This window comes from Panulirus ornatus, chromosome 16 (genome assembly GCF_036320965.1).
Source record: "Panulirus ornatus isolate Po-2019 chromosome 16, ASM3632096v1, whole genome shotgun sequence".
In the NCBI taxonomy this organism is placed as follows: Eukaryota; Metazoa; Arthropoda; class Malacostraca; order Decapoda; family Palinuridae; genus Panulirus; species Panulirus ornatus.
In genome coordinates, this window is record NC_092239.1 from 7,926,844 (window position 1) to 7,943,246 (window position 16,403).

The following is a 16,403-nucleotide window of genomic DNA, read 5'->3' on the forward strand; positions in this document are numbered from 1 at the left end:
TTAATTTGGAGTCTTGGTTCACACTTGGTGACGTGATAAAGTTGTTTCAAGATTAACAAGAACTCTTAGGGGAGAGCTGCAAACTGTATCATCCAGAAGGTCTATTAGTGACCGAGTGTAAGTTACCAACATTAGGTGACTTCACTCCATCAGAAAACTGATCTCACTTGATATGTCTGAAAGAAGTGGTACCAACTTTTTTTTCGGCATAGAAAACAAGTCCAATTTGACTCACCTACTAAGGACAGCTTCAGTCATTTCAAAAGGCTGATACAACGTCACTCATGGTCTGAACCATATAAAAAATGATCCAACTACCTTCGGAAAAGGATCCAACACCACTCCTGTGATAAATGATCCAACTCAACCCTCCTGAAATCAAAGAACTGATCCGACTTGTATTACTCTGTGAGACAGATTCGAAACAGACCCCCCACTGTAGGAGGGCATCAGAACATGGTTGACCATATGACATTGAAGCAACTTAACCCACCTCTTATGACTGCTCTGACTGGAGCGAGCAGCGTCCATCGCTCACCTGAGTGGAGTGATCCAGGAATCTAGCCTGACGGTGTTGGAGATGCCATAAGAAATGGCCTCTTGGTCGGAGCGGGTGATAAAGATGGTGTCCATGTTCAAGGTCCTGCCGGGTTCCAGGCGAACCATAAGCTTGCTCTTGTAGCTACCACCTCGCGCCTCGGTCACCGTATGCTCCACCTCCACCAGCTGCCCCGGGTACGCCACCTGCCGCAAGTTCAAATGTGAGAATTAGCGATACAGTGTCAAGCGTTTCATGGCAGTCCAGGTACAAAAAAAAATCCTCCCAGCCTTCCCTTTTTGTCTAACATAGAGCTCACCCTCTCGTAAAATCCCAGGAGGTTTATTACACATGAACTTCCCTGTGTTCAGTACTTGTTAGCTGTTTCTCGTGATAGCGAGGTAGCGGCAGGAAGAGAACCTGATCCTTCAAAGAGGATGAGCGCTCGTCGCTTGGCTCCTTCTATTGCTCTAGAGTCTAGATCATTGATATCAATTCAGCTTCTAGAGTAAACCATTGATGCCGTTACTATGTAGCGTCAGACTGACACGATTTTGTTACGCTTCCTCGTGTCTGGAGAAGGAGAATGTAGAGATTTGGGATAGAAAGTCGTGTGAGTCGAATGTTATGAAGTGCTGTACGTGAGGTTGTCGTGGGTTGAGGTACAGTAGTCGACATGAAGGTGTGAGGCCGAAAAGAAAAGACAGTACCCTGGGCCAGGGAGGGGAAACGTGACAGCTACGAAAGTAAGCCTACCAAGGCCCTTAGAGAGACGTCGAGATGTGCGTCGGAGTTTCTGACGTAGTAGAGGAGGGTGGAGATTGTATCCTTGGGGTGCGCCGACCAAGACACGTTCAAGCTGTGGCGCAGTTCGTCCTCTCTCATCACCAGCTCATGCTCGGCTGCCCAGGCAATCTCCATCGGAACGTAAAGCACTGGAATAGATACACATGTGAACACACGTATGGCAAGATAACGTGTAGCGTAGCACAGTATCATGTTTCAGTACCATTTCAAGTCGGGTTTAGATGAAATCTTGAGATTTCACCAGTCAGTTCCTCAATGTCCGTGTTATTATCGTGTGTACTGTAGTGAAGATGTGCCAACGCGAGATTTGTCATGGGCTGCAGTTGAAATTATCTGATGGATTTTACGTAGCAAGTGTATGTATATACGTGTGTATGTGGGTATGTTGGGCCATTCTTTCGTCTGTGTCTTGCGCTACCTCGCTAACGCTGGAGACAGCGACAAAGTATAATAGATAAAAAGATAATATACACGTTTACAAATATATGAAACTTTTATGTTTTTATGTAACAAGGGCAAAGATAATGGGAACATTATGTATCACATGACAAGCAAAAATACCTGATTTATTCAAGAACGCAGCAAGAACGTTTTTCATCAGTGATTTTGATAACTTTACCATGAGCCTCGAACCTCTGTGACTAACTGGTCCACTCAGAACCTAAAACTTACCGCTTGCAGAGGTCTTAAAGTCCAGAGGTCCATTGTAAGTGTGTGAAAATTTGAACCCTCCTGTTTCGGAGAGACCAAAGCTTAGGCTCACATCTACCTAGGGAGAAAAGTAAGCCTTGAAATAATATATAAGTTCAACACATATGGTTAGATACAAGTGGTGGCTACACGTGGGGCTCTATCTTCAAAGCGACCTCTTCTCTGAAGTGAACCAATAACAAGTTGTGCCATTGAAATGATTCAACTGTAAAGGTGTAAGGAGCAGGAGAGTGGCGCAGGTAGATAGAAACTGAAGAGAGACAAAGGCAGAAGTTACTGTGAAAGTATTCATACACCTGCTTGTTCCAGTGGAGACTACTGCTGGAAAGACTTCATCTGACCGAATGGCAGATATATGATAAAAGTAAAAGGTGGAGATATACCGGATAGAAGTATAATTCAAGGACTAGTTGATAGGGAAGATGACAGGAACTTTGTAGACTTCAGTTCTTCCTGAAGGAGTTCTTACCGAAGGACACTCAAGCACCAAGAATACTAACAGACGCTGAAAACACATAGGAAAAAAAAAGTATTTTTGCATATATCAAGTGTGTCCGTCATGACCCAAGTCCGCGATGCCAAAGTGAACAAAATTTGAACTTCTCATTTTGCTCTGTGGGTTGATCTGAACAAAGTCCTCCTCAGCCATCACCAGAAAGAACTTTAGATCTTCTGTAGTTCACTTGTTGCATCTGTCCACCTCATTCGTGGCCTAACACTTTTTGTACTTTCATCCATATGAGCCAGGCATCTGCCCTACGTTATGTATGGCAACACCATCTTAAAATGACTTAAATCTTTGCTTTTTTTTATGATATCGAAGGGTTTTTATAATTACACATACGGTGTCTTTATATATATATATATATATATATATATATATATATATATATATATATATATATATATATATATATATATATATATATATATATATATATATCGCCATGTATCATACTCACTCGACCAGCGTCGAGCAGCAGGGCCAAGGAGCCTTCACTCAGACCTAACGTGTTGTTTTGGACGGCGCTGACGGCGATCTTGAAGTAGGTGCCACCTGCACCCCCAGGGTCATGTTGAGGTCCGGACACGAACGTCACCACGGGACCAAAAGCCACACTCAGTTGAAGCTCGCCTTCCTCCTCACCCCATCCTACCTGGAAGTATTCAGTGCGTTAGACCTTGACGCTAACGTGAGCCCGTAGGCTACCAAGTCATTCAGGTTATGCACAGACTTAACAAAATGATGCTGTAAATTTCATGGACATAACTTCTCAAGTCATCTGCTTGTTTTTCAACTCTCAACGTTATTTCTAATGTCTTCTGTTATCACAAACATCCTCGAAGAGGAGCCAATTGGTCTTTATGTGTTGGCATTCCTTTTGTATTATTCGACAACTTATATGTGACGAGAGTTCATTCGATAACTACGAAATTATCAAAACTAATCCCTCTTCATCTCCGATGGCTTGTAATTGTTACCTTTATGGAGCCTTGACCTTGCGGAGGACGTGCAATGTAAATCTGTCCAATGGTGTCCACGTCGATCCGGCCTCGCCAGGTGACCCGAAGTGACCTCATCTCTATCATCCTCAGCGACCCATCCTCACTGCTCACGCCACCCATGACCTCGCCTGAACTCATCAAAGACACGTCAGTATGCTGACCTCGGATGACACGACCCAATTCATAAACTATATACATTTAAGGGGACACTATAGCCACGCCAGTGAGGTTAAATCATTGCTCCTATTTACCAGCTGCGTTAATCAACATGGTGGAAATTTACTGGAGTGTGTTAGTGGATGTGTGTACTACCGTGTTCACTGACCAAGGTGTAAATAACGCAGTGAACCAGTGCATTGTTCCGTTAATTCACCAGAAATACGAAAATTCTTGATTAAAAAGAAGAAACCATAGATGTACTTGTGTATTCTTGTTTGAGCTGGATTTAGTTGTAACAAATAACCATTTTGATTCATTTTTCTAGAGTTTATATTCACAGATTTCAAATAATTGAATATCATGACGTTAACAATGAATTTGTTGAAAAACAGAATGTTTAGGAACTTTACCATCAATTCTAAGGTCCACGTACTCGGCGGCAGCTCCATACGTCCTAAAGCTGAACTCTGTGGAGACTCCGTAGTCCTCGTCTTTCACTGAGACGAAGAGCTTGACAATCTCCTCCTCACCCCGGTCAGGCGTGGTGAGGAAGACCGACGGGTTCCACACCCTCTGGCGCTCCAGCTGCGGCGTGGACAACTGTAGACGGAGGCCGTAACGAGCTCTGTCCAGCCCCATCTCCAGGCCAGCCATCTGTGTGATGCTCTCTCTCGACCCAGCAAATCCTGCACCAGCATCAGTCTTAATTTATTTCCAGTGACAAACGGGAAAGAAAATCCTCAACACCAACCCAGCCATCACATGTGAAGTGCTTCCAACGCCAAGATAATATCCCTTATCCTAAAGAAAACGGACGTAGTCCCGCGTGACGCTCTACGAAAACCAGCAACAAGCCAACCACACCCTCTAACCAGGACAGTCATGAACAATCTACGCAATGTTCAACCAGAAACAACTGCTGACCACACTCTTCCCTGCCAGTGACACTCGCAAGGCAAGAACTCTCTTACGGCACGAATTGACAGCTTCTGCGAGAGACATTTTGGCGCTTACAGATACCTTCAATCGCTTCTGGTTACGCAAGAAAATCCCAAATATCTGGAAACTTACCAGCTTAGTGCTCATCCTGAGACCTTCCACTCCACTGAACTCCATCTCCTTCTATCTCCCTATATCACCGTTGTTTTTAGTATTCAGACTCCGTGAAAAGCTGATCCACAGTCCTTTTAACAGATCATCACTCAAAAGAAACTTGACGCCTCCAAAATCCTTAAGCATCTCATTATAGAGTTCCCCAAAAATCAGGCTTCAACTCTCTTTACTTTGTTCTCGCATGATTCTTCCATTACCTCCCACATACATTACTGAAAATCGTCTCATATGTAGATGAAGTCCCATCAGAAAATTATGACACTTCCCAGACGGAAAGAAACAGGTAAAATTATGTCACAAGATTGTAGAACATTGGCTAACTCAAAGCAAAATGTTTGTATTTCCACCGTCACCTTAACTCCGGACAGACATGAATCCATCCTACACACCCTTCCATAACCTCGGCTCCTTTACCACTCAGCACAACACTATCCATCCATACTGGGTATCACATATGAGACACACGACATTCACTCCAAACACTATATACAACACAACAAAGGCCATGAACAGTCCAAAGGCTTTAAGAGCACTTACCAGTACCAGTCTTAAATAAAAGAAACCCTTAGTGTCCTCTACAAATAACTCATCCACTCCATCCTAAACTATGCCTCACCTGTCTGGTTATCTACCTCGTCTCTCCAAGAACCACAGCCCTAGCTTTTCTTATCGTTTTCCTATCTACAACTTCAGTTACTAACACAACTACTTTTATATCATGACTAATACAGTAGACAGAACTTTGTTCGAGAGAGATCAATAACGTTGATGGCGTTACCCTTAAGGAAGTAGGAATGTTCAGGAGAGTTGAGGGTGACAGCGATGGAGGGTGAGGGAAGGAGCTGCGTCGCCAGGTTGCCTTCGTACGTGAGGTCCCCAGCCTGCATGACCACCTGCGTCACCTGCACCTCACCTGCTGTAATAAGGTCTTCTTTAAGCACGGCAGAGAAATTACCTTACCACGAGTTATCGTGGGAACAAAGTTATTTACCTCCCACTTCAACAAAGGACCTGTGAAATTCATTATATGCAAGATTTTCGGGAAATTTTACCACAACCGTGCAATACAAAACTACAAATGTTTCGTAATGATAGCGATTTTACCTCAGCTTATTGGAGAATTCATATTTACTTCAAGAAAAACTTCTGCAGTTTACCACAGCATCACTTACAGTGACTTACATAAAAAAAAATTAAGTTGTAATAGTTTGTGTTATGACAATAGTAACCGTAAATGACATTCCCGTGTAACAAAAATTACCGTGGGTTTTGCCTCGAGTAAATACACATCATCTCTGGGTATAGAGAAGAAAAAATACGACGCACGTATTTCCTGCTGGTCGTAGAAGACGACTAATAGGGACAGGAGGAAGATGGTATGAAAACCTCCTTCTGGATTGATACTTGCCAAAAGATGGAACAAAGGAGGAGCCAAGAGCGAGATCTTACTCTACAGGTCAGTCATCTGGAGCCACTTCGCTAGGGCGGGAAGTGGTGTACAAGTATCAAAGTTGTTGCACTATTACGTTCTATGACCCCATGGTTGATGATTCAAATAAATGTGGAAATCCTCGTCCTTGACAAACCTTTCCTGAGAAATCCGCGTCCTTGAGAATTAGTAACATTGCTTCATCACTTTGTTATGTGATTGTTCCATGTTACTAGATACACTGTGATCTGTACAGAGGGCTAAGCCAAGATGTACACACCATTTGGAATGGAGATAATAGTGATGACGGGCTCGCCCGAGAATGACATTTGTAGGTTGAGAGAGTAGGCGTAAGGAGCCAGCCAGCCATCCGGCTCTCCTACGGCGCCTTCCCGCGTCTCGTCTCTGCTCCAGGTGTCCAGACAGAGCTCCATGGGTCCCCCGGTGCCCAGGCAGTCTTGGGTCGCTCTGTTGGTGGACGCAGGTGTCTAGCGTTAGAAACAACGAGTTTACTGCAGTTTTAGGTTTGACTGTAAATCGTCCTTTTAATTACAATACACAGTGCATTGAGAATATGGGGATAACCCAGGAAAAGAAAATCTATTTACAAAGATGTGAGAAAAAAAGATTATATCTCCTTAAAGATAAGCGTGTCATAGAACAACTAAGCTCTGATGAACGAATTTGTTCAGTGAGAATATTTTGCATCTGTTTGTATCCATAATTTCCATGGGTATAAAAATACATGTAGAGTATATTTTGCAATCTTTTTTAAGCTATTTTTTCATCTTCCAATCTGCGGAAGAAGAAATTATATAAACAATACATATATATTGACAAAATACATTCAGTTCCAGTTGATATAAGACTACGGTCATTAGTGTAGAAATCTATCTGAAGCTGAATAATGAAAAAAGATCAGCAGTTCTCATAAGCTCTCCAAATAAAGAAATACTGGACTACAAAATGATCTTGTACAAACTAGTTTGCATACAACACGTTTCTTTCCTCGACCGTTTGAACGTAAAGGAAATAAAACAAACCCCGTCTATAGTACGGAAATGAAATCTTGATTTGCCAACGTGATTAAATCATTCTAAGCTGCCGACTCAAGACTTTCCGAGGGGTTAATACTGACAAAAAAAAACAAGTAATAGTGAAGCGAAGAAAAAGAAAACTATACTGAAAGTAAAGCTTACAGAAGTTCATCAAAAAACTATATGGATAGAATCTAAATACTTTTTCTCAAAGGCTTAACAACTGCTTGAAAGCTTTAGATGGAAGAACTTGTAACTTTAATGAAGAAGGAGAGAGAGTCTCCTAGTCAGAACCTGAGTTGTAGGGTGTTGCCGTTGAGCGTAACATCTCGTCGTAGCTGCAAGCAGCGACCCGTCCAGTCCTCGGGCACCTGCACGCTTACCCTTGTCTTCGAGGCCTGTACAAACATCTTCAAGTTACGTTACTCAGCTTTTTTGCATCATGCCACCAAAGTCTTAGAGTCATGATATGTTCATCCATTGACCATAGCTTGATTTTATCGATTTCTGTGCCATATATTCTAAAATATACAGTGTTGTGCAGTTGAACATTAAGGGAAATACAGAATAAAGGCAATACTGGTGTCAAGAAGACGACACAAAATGTAAACGCCCAATACATGTATGGCCTTTGACCTCATACTCGTAGCTGGCGCTGACGGGAACATCCAGGGACCACAGGACGTGGCTGGCGAGGGCAGGCGGACGCCTATGTCCCACCGTCACCCGCGTCCATACCGACACTCCGCCGCTGCCGGCATCAACAGCGGTAAAGGTTTCAACGAATGTTTATAGTCACTCTAGTGCGTTATGAAGCATCGATCTTTTTTTTTTCTTCTTTCTCATTTATCAAAAAGATTATTATATCTATAATCTTGCATTGATATAAAAACAATGTTAATTTGATTAGAATTATTTTGTTTATGAATAGCAACTAAATGAAAAAGTTTTCGTGATATGATTGTCAAGCGTATCTCAAATATCAGCCTATCGACCCAAATGATTTTCGACGCTTTTTAGGAGCGCTTAGAGAGACACACACTGCGGAACTTCCTGAGCTTACCTGGCCACGAAGTTCAAGAAGCCGACATCGTCCCGAATGAAGTGCTTAGCCATAGCCTGGAAGCCTCCGACGCCGCTGAGCTCCAAGGCCACGGGCACTCCTGAGGAGGTGGCCATGGTGAGCGTGTTGTCCAGCAGCGGGGCCAGGGCCAGGAACTGTGGGGAGGCGCCACATGCCAGATACTACGTGGTGGCTGGCACAGTTTGGGGCCATGTTATGGGGGGAGGGTGAGTGAAGTGACGGAGGCGAAGTGAAAGAGTAGAGTAGTATGGATATATATTTTAAATGATTTAATTCTTGTTATGAAAATCAGAGTCTGGTAAGGGTAGAAAAGAAAGTTTTTTTCCATGTCTTCTCGCTTTTCCCGCTTTGCGAGGTAGCGTCAGGAACAGAGTCCTCGTGTGACTCCTGTAATTTGAAAATGAAAAGGATAAGGGGAGTGAAGGATTTCCAGCCCCCCCGCTCCCACCTTCCTTAGTCGCCTCTCTCTTGACGAACAGGTATGTTGGCCAACTGCCGGGCGCAAGATGTGCTCCTAGTGGAATAAACACCGACACCATATTTCACGCAGAGCAGGACACTATTTATTCATCTAATGATGTGCGGACGTAGATGCATGCCAATATCTTTGGACGACTGAGCGGGAGGCGTGGTGTGCATAAATGGCATGCTCCCAGTCCGGATCTAACTAACTAACACCTTGCAGCTTCTGTTCGGGATTGGGCTGAGGAAGAAGTCTTATCGCAACAAAGCATCGCGCTGGACTGGAGGAAAGAATTAACCAAACAATGTCCCAGAGCACATAGCGCGCCCAGCGGTGGCAGACGTACCTCTTCGTCTGAGACAGTGTTACTGACTGTGCAGGAGGTTGTGTGAGAGTGTGATGTGTGTGGGAACAAGACCAGTAAATAGTAAATCATTCACATCTTGTCTCATCCTATGATAAATTATTTAAGATAATTATCATACACCGTGTGTACGGATGGATGACCTTAAGCGAATACACGTGAATACCTTTGATTAGGAATGTAGAGCTTCTTATATATAGTCTTTTTCGGTGGTTTTTTTTTTTTAAGTCACGACGTTTGTGTCATCCAGGGAAATGTGTGGCACCAAGCACAAGATTCCCGTGATTCACAAGAATGTAAACGTTTCTTGTGTGGTTAAGCTACAACACGAACGTCAGTGATGTTAGGATGAAAAAGAATATATGTATTAGAATTTGTTAGTATTGTATTTTAGTCCTGCGCCACCTACCGTTGCCTGGAGAGGAGACTGGAGGTGCCTGACGAGGGCATCCAGCGGGGAGCCGTACCGTAGGTCAGCCAAGGCGGACGTGGAAAGCGTGTGTGTCCAGGAGGCGGAGCGACACCTCCAGACTGGAAGTTCCAGCTCGATACTCCGCCGGAATCCTCGACATAACCTGTCCAGGGGAGACACTGGTGAATTAAGACCATGATATATCGTCCAGTTCATCTTCAGAGATCTGTAGTAACGCTTCAATTGTTTTACAAGCCGCAGGTGGTGGGTGCTGGTCTGGGAATAACGTTCGAAAGAGCCTAGTTACTTTTGAGGTGCAGCGAGCCTAGTCGCTTTTGAGGTGCAGCGAGCCTAGTCGTCATGTGTATTGCTTTTAGTGTTTGTTTTTTTCGTAAATGAATGCAAGATTTTGTAGACGATAATATTGTCTCTAATGACTGGTGACATTGGTATAGTAAGTAATGAAACTTTCATATTTCCTTCACTCTTTGAGCCCGACGATACGACCCTTGAGCAAGACGGTATGATCCTCTATAGCACGACGGTACGATCCTTGAGCAAAACGGTGCGATCCTTTATAGCGCGACGGTACGATCCTTGAGCAAGACGGTGCGATCCTTTTATAGCGCGACGGTACGATCCTTGAGCAAGACGGTGCGATCCTTTATAGCACGACGGTACGATCCTTGAGCAAGACGGTAAGATATTTTTAGCACGACGGTACGACCTTTCGGTATGACTGTCTGGCCTTTACGCAGACAGTGTAGTATAGGCTTACGTGGTGTAGTGGTTATTATTAATTCACGTACGGGCCAGCCAGCCTAAGTTCAAATCTCGGGCTTAGCAGGACGACCAGCAGCCAAGCCCAGCCGTTCATCCTCATATAAAGTAGTACTATGTTTCTGGTAGAAAAAAAAAGAAATACCTTAATATCAACATTATCGACGTCAAGGAAAGGAAACACAACAACACCTTAACGATTCACCTGCTCAATGAACTCTGCGACTTGTTCTTGCGTGACCTCCCTCTTGCTTCTGGAGGAGCCGTGAGCGAGGTTGGAGACGCTCGACCACAGCTGGGCGGCGACAGTGGTGGAGGTGGTCAGCAGGCTTTCCATCCCTGGAACACTCAGGAGCATCGCCTCCAGCCCCGTCACGCGCACCACCATCTCAACGGGAGGAAATCGAGTTATGTGATCAAAACGATTACATTTTCTCTGATCATTATAATCGAGTCATCCTCCAGTACACACCTTAGCAAAACACAAGGTTGTCAAATGACTGTGTGAAGTACCTGCGCCACTTGATGAGTTGCTCCATCATGATGGAGAGCTAAGTTGAGGTAGAGAGCCCGGGGCGCCGGGGAATACCTGCCCCACACTAGATCCGCTGACAGCGTCAGAGCCGTTCGGGCGTCCACGTGGACCGTGCGGGACAGGTGTCGTGAGTGCTGTCGCGGGTCGTACCATACGGGGTCCGGGACCTCAGACACGACCTCAGCAGCAGCCAGGAGCTCGCGGAGCGTCATCATGCTGGGGTCGTCCGATGACACCACTGACTGGACGTGACTCCACACATAAGACGCAACTGCCGAAGAAAATTTTAAAGTTACTGATAAACTGAAGCTCAAGTTCTGCCTCACTAAAGATCAAACGAAACCCAGAATGTTCTTAAGAAAATTAGTTTACGTTTCTTAATTGTGTATGAAGAACCGTTAGAATCTGAATCAACAGCAATGCCTACAGCGTGGAAAATCCTAACAAAAAAATATGTGAACATATATTACAACGTAGTAATTCAGTGAGAAGCGTTACAGTACAAGTGATGGGACGTAGTACCTTGGGTCGAAAAGGCGTCGTCTTTGGGATCGAGAGCCTTGGCGACGGAATCCAGAAGGTGGGGACGCAGGGGGATGCAGTGCACCAGCCCGCGATAAGATGCGATACGAATCTCAGGGTCGGATGTGCTCTCTAGACCTAGCTTCTGCAACTCCGTCGCGCCCTGTGGTAGAGAGACGAGACATGGTTGAGGATCACCTTCACTGCTACAGACATTATTAAAGGCGGAGACGTTGATTTTATTCATTACTGGAGGCAGTAACCCGTGCTCGTTCAGTTTTACTCCTTGCAGGAAGCAGAATATCTTTTCTTTCTTCTGTCGGTTACACTTTGTTGCTGCTTGAGCGACCTGACTGGAATGATACTTTTTGAGCAGGCCTGTATGACTCTTGAGTACAGCGGTACAACCCATGGGTATAAGGGTCTGACTCCTCAAATGTCGCGCCATCACATCCAAGGATCGTACCATCATGTCTTGATGGATGAAAGAAAGCGTCCAACTTCGTAACATCTCTTAGTAGACCTCTACATAAATAGGTGTGGTCACATAACTCAAAATTAAGTCACTGAGGATGATATGATACACATCTAGCACTGCGAAGTCCACAGTATCAGATCTTTATTATGTTTTAAAGCAATGCAGGAAGAAATAGGACTAACGCATTTTCTTACCTCCCTCTGCCTCTCCTTCCGAGACTAATTTCGACCCAAAATTAATCCCCTTTATTTAATACCTTTCTCCATCCTCCTCTCCGGCCGCTGATCCCTCACACACGCCTTACCTCTACGTCACAGTTAGCGGTGGCCAGGGTGTCCATGGCGGCCACCACCACATCCACGTTGTCGTTCTCGAAACAGGGACGCAGGGAGGCCACATAGCCCTCGGGCCGGACGCCCAGCCCGCTCACACCTCGTAGCAACCGCACCGCCTGCAACCATCAACCTATGACATCCCACCTCTCCTGTACTATTAGGCGTTTATGTCATGGCAGGAACGTAGCCACGGACAAAATGCTACGTGAAAATAACTGTAAGAAAATAGATGATAATCAAAGGAACTGATTCATGAGACCTGAATCACAGTCCTGTGATTTTAAAGACGAAAGGGACACACAGTTTGTGAGTACACGTCGCATTTGTAATCCTAAAACAACTGTTGCACGCAGCTTACCCATGGTCTAATGTTACCATACGAGACAGTTCCACGACTTTTTGTTCCATATAATAATTCATTCCTTGAGGTAAATCTTTCAGCCACAACTGAATGCTTCCATAAAAAGTCCTACCTAGTGTTGGGAGGTTCTCATGGAGGAGACAGTGTGTGGCCATAAAGCAACTAACTCACTCCCTGATTACAATGAAATATTTGATGCGTCAGAGGTTGTCTTTATCGTCTTTTAAGATTAAAGGACTGTTCTTCGTCATCGGGTATTCTAAAGCCATTTTTCGTGATGTGAATTAGGTTAACTGTAAGGTTAATGAGCGTGACCTCTGCGTGGTCGCCGTGGAGGCAGGCAGCCTCTGGGGATAGGTGGGGGCCGCTCTTCTTTAGCAGTCGTAGGAACAGCTGTGGCGACACCTCCTTCAGACCCTCCAGCATGGCTGCTACACCCGCCACCGCAGGAGAAGTCTGCTGCAGTAGGAAGTCCACAAGCTGCCGATGGCACCAGACAAGTGATTATATCACTATAACAAAAGTATGAAAGCTTTTATATATATTGGGTATTTAAAGGCACAATATTACGTTATGACTGACAATTCATACCAGTGATGACACTAAACAAAAATATTTACAAGTGCATGCTGATGAACACACAGCATTCAGTGTATCGTTTGATAGTGTTGCATAAGCTGCGTGGCATTAACTTTAGATATTGTGATATCGTACCTGAATGTGGTGCTTCAACTTACTGGAACCAAACCCAATGATTCAGACTTTAACTAACTAAAGGCATCAGAATTTCGAGGCATATTTCACCCACACAAATGCACGTTTCCTTAGACTGTAGATATTGTCTTCTATATCCTCTCATGTGACGAAATACTCCACCCTTAACTGTCGAGATCCTCTGCCTGTTTCCCCCCCCTCTCTGATCTGTTGTTTAGCTATGCTGTACACACCTCACGCTTACCTCCTCGTACACCATTTGGTTCTCCCTGCGGTCGAAAAAGTCTTGGGGCAGGCGGTGGCGGGTGTGGTGGTCCGGGCGAACCAGACAGCGCAGTGCCAGAGTAAACAGATAGTCCTCTCCCAGACTGATGGGGTCCTCTGGATCTCGCGAGAGTTCCTGTCAGTTCATATTGTCGTCTAAATGTCCACAGAACACTTTTAGAATGGTGAAATATATCATTTAACTCCTACAGGACAAACTGTACAGATGCTATGTTTTCCACACTTCTAAAAGTGTTTAATGGGTAAGGAGTTTGATTTCCCAGAACTCCATTTTAGAGATTACTCAACACGGCAGATGGAATTTCCCGTCGCTGTGCAGAAGTAATGCTCATTACTGAAAAGAAACTTGTACTCCTTCATGCAAAGCTTATATCTATCTAGTTTGATGATTGTAGGTGGAGGCAAGGGTAAAGTGTGATCAACAAGTTCTTCACACAAAACTCGAATAGTGAAAAGTGACCCAGTCAAAAATATACTGTTATTGTTACAGTTTACGTACTATGCGTTTTAATCTGCAGAAAAAATCCTCTTAATTTTCTATGAGCTGTGTCACTCATTAAGCGGGAAAGCATGGGTACTGGCAAACCATTGATCCACATTTACATTGTACATAATCAAATATGAAACGGTTCTTTGTCGCTATACAGTGGGCCATTGTCAGTTTGAACTCTGGAAAATGCAGTCATCCAAACAAACTGGTCATGTGATTTGTTTGTATATCCAGTTGCATTACTTCAGCTGCGCTGTTATTAGGTAGGGAGCGGGCCTCAGCCGAGCGGATGTACTCAGAAACAGAGAACGAACAGTCATTACACAAATGGCCCGCCCCAGGCGGGGAGACCTGGCGAAGCAAACAACAACATGAGGTACTCACAGCCAGCTGGGAGACAAAGAAGTGGAGGCTGCGTGGCCCGCCTACCACCGCCGACGAGAGCGCCACCATCCGTCTGCAACATGAAAGAATCAGATACCATTAAAAGTGTATATGTGCAGATCACAGTGGGGGAAATGAAGAACAGACACCTCCAGCATTATGATGTTAAAGGTTTGTGATTTTATCTGTGTTTCATCGGCCAATCATTCAGTCTATTTCGCAGTGAAGAATCTAAACATTACATCATGGTTGTCTGACACAACTACACCTGGCGATGGTGCAACACTTCAACTTCCGCACATACTCTGGATACTTCTATCGCTCGATGTTTGGTAAGTATACACTTTAATGCAGCGTTTACGTGTGTTTAAAGTTTTTATGACTGACTTTTATGCCGAAAAAATGAACATTCTTTAAGGGGACAGAGTTAACGCTATAAAGAGCGATCATTCACAGATCCTCGAGAAATGAAGATATTAATCAATCCTGTGAACAGCGAGTGGAAGTCGTTCGTGTGGAAGTAGTAGTACCTGACGTTGACGGGACAGGTGCTGGTGAGGTCTGGCGGCAGCTCGGTGGTCGTGCGAGCGAGGGCGTGAATCAACTGCGACATCTTCTGCAAGAGCCCGGCCGTGAGACGCCCCTCACCCTCCGTCGAGCACACCTCCTTCAGTATCTCCGACACGTCTACGTCTTCGCCTGTGGCGATAAAGTCGTCACAAAGAAACTCGTGATTTTCTTGAGGAAATAATTAGTCATTACAGATGTTGAGGGCAGAGACGCCAGTCGCATGTGGCTATGGCTCCTCTGCTGTATCTTAACAAGTGAAACATTAAATATCTTCGTGTGCTTCACTACATCAGCAACTAAACACTCATCATTTACCTTCCTCGTCGTATGGCACTGTCTCGTACGTGAGGGCCGTCGACTCGGTGGCTTCTTGCAGATCTGAAAGACAAATGAGAACCAGGATGTTTTCTTGCGATCGTCTGTCACTTCGATGAACAACATTCGGGTTGACAACGGGTGAGCTTGCCCTCCGGCACATGCGGGACAGGCAACAAGCACGATACACACAATACTTGTGGCTTTGAATTCCTTAAAATATATCAGAATTCTGTTTCATGAGAATTAAACAGAATAAGCCTCCAGGATCTTTTTTCATATATTTCAATAAAGCAAATGATGAAACTGTTATAAGGTCTCTGGAGGCTTTTCGTGGAATTAGAAGGTCTTTACTTAACATTCAACACGGACTGTGTAATAGACAAGCTTTGTTTACGTGTAAAGGGTCTTCGTGTCACTGTTACGGTAAGAAATGATTGTGAACTGATGAACGACACCAGGCGGAAAGACCTATTCTTACTGTCACTTACAGTCGAGTGCTGCGGGGTTGAAGACAGTGGTGTCTTTGCGTAAGAGGGACGTGTTGATGCTGATGTTAAGGACCTGGGAGGCGCTGGTGTAGCGCGGAGCCACCATCAGGGTCTCGGTGCACTGGACACCCTCCAGCGTCCGTCCTGTCTCGCCCCGCCACCTGTACTCACAGCGGGAGCTGCTGTCCAACAGGTCAAGGGCCTGCAGGATGCATCAACATGTTATAGTAACGTTTTCTGAATTGAGGGAAGACTCAAACCGATTGCCGATGGCATCAGTAAGTGCGGGAAACTCTGGAAGTGATTATAAGGAACATCGATAACATTTTCACTGATTCCAAATCTAGGCAACCTGAAGAAGAGCAGTTAAGGAAGTATCTGAAAACAACAGAAGTGTCTTCAGGAATCTCACTCGTGTCATGGAACTTAACAGTTGTCATAAGTTCCCTTCCGATTTTACCCATTGCCTCTTTCTTGTCTGTCACAGCTGACAGTGAGTCTTTTCAAGGCTGCGTTGGCT

At 44.7% G+C, this 16,403-nt stretch overlaps 1 protein-coding gene across 1 annotated transcript in view; it reads right to left on the reverse strand.

The window, feature by feature from the left end:
• The window catches only part of LOC139754115 (uncharacterized), a 57,408-nt gene that overhangs the window by 28,217 nt on the left and 12,788 nt on the right, over positions 1-16,403 (reverse strand). The window contains 23 exon segments of the mRNA XM_071671204.1: positions 539-744; positions 1,295-1,473; positions 2,018-2,114; positions 3,019-3,213; positions 3,539-3,690; positions 4,132-4,407; positions 5,613-5,750; positions 6,544-6,731; positions 7,595-7,698; positions 7,937-8,051; positions 8,364-8,518; positions 9,621-9,692; positions 9,694-9,786; positions 10,609-10,791; positions 10,917-11,209; positions 11,461-11,623; positions 12,243-12,389; positions 12,950-13,114; positions 13,593-13,748; positions 14,508-14,580; positions 15,038-15,206; positions 15,393-15,455; positions 15,884-16,085. Of these exon segments, the coding sequence (XP_071527305.1) occupies positions 539-744; positions 1,295-1,473; positions 2,018-2,114; positions 3,019-3,213; positions 3,539-3,690; positions 4,132-4,407; positions 5,613-5,750; positions 6,544-6,731; positions 7,595-7,698; positions 7,937-8,051; positions 8,364-8,518; positions 9,621-9,692; positions 9,694-9,786; positions 10,609-10,791; positions 10,917-11,209; positions 11,461-11,623; positions 12,243-12,389; positions 12,950-13,114; positions 13,593-13,748; positions 14,508-14,580; positions 15,038-15,206; positions 15,393-15,455; positions 15,884-16,085 (3,584 nt within the window).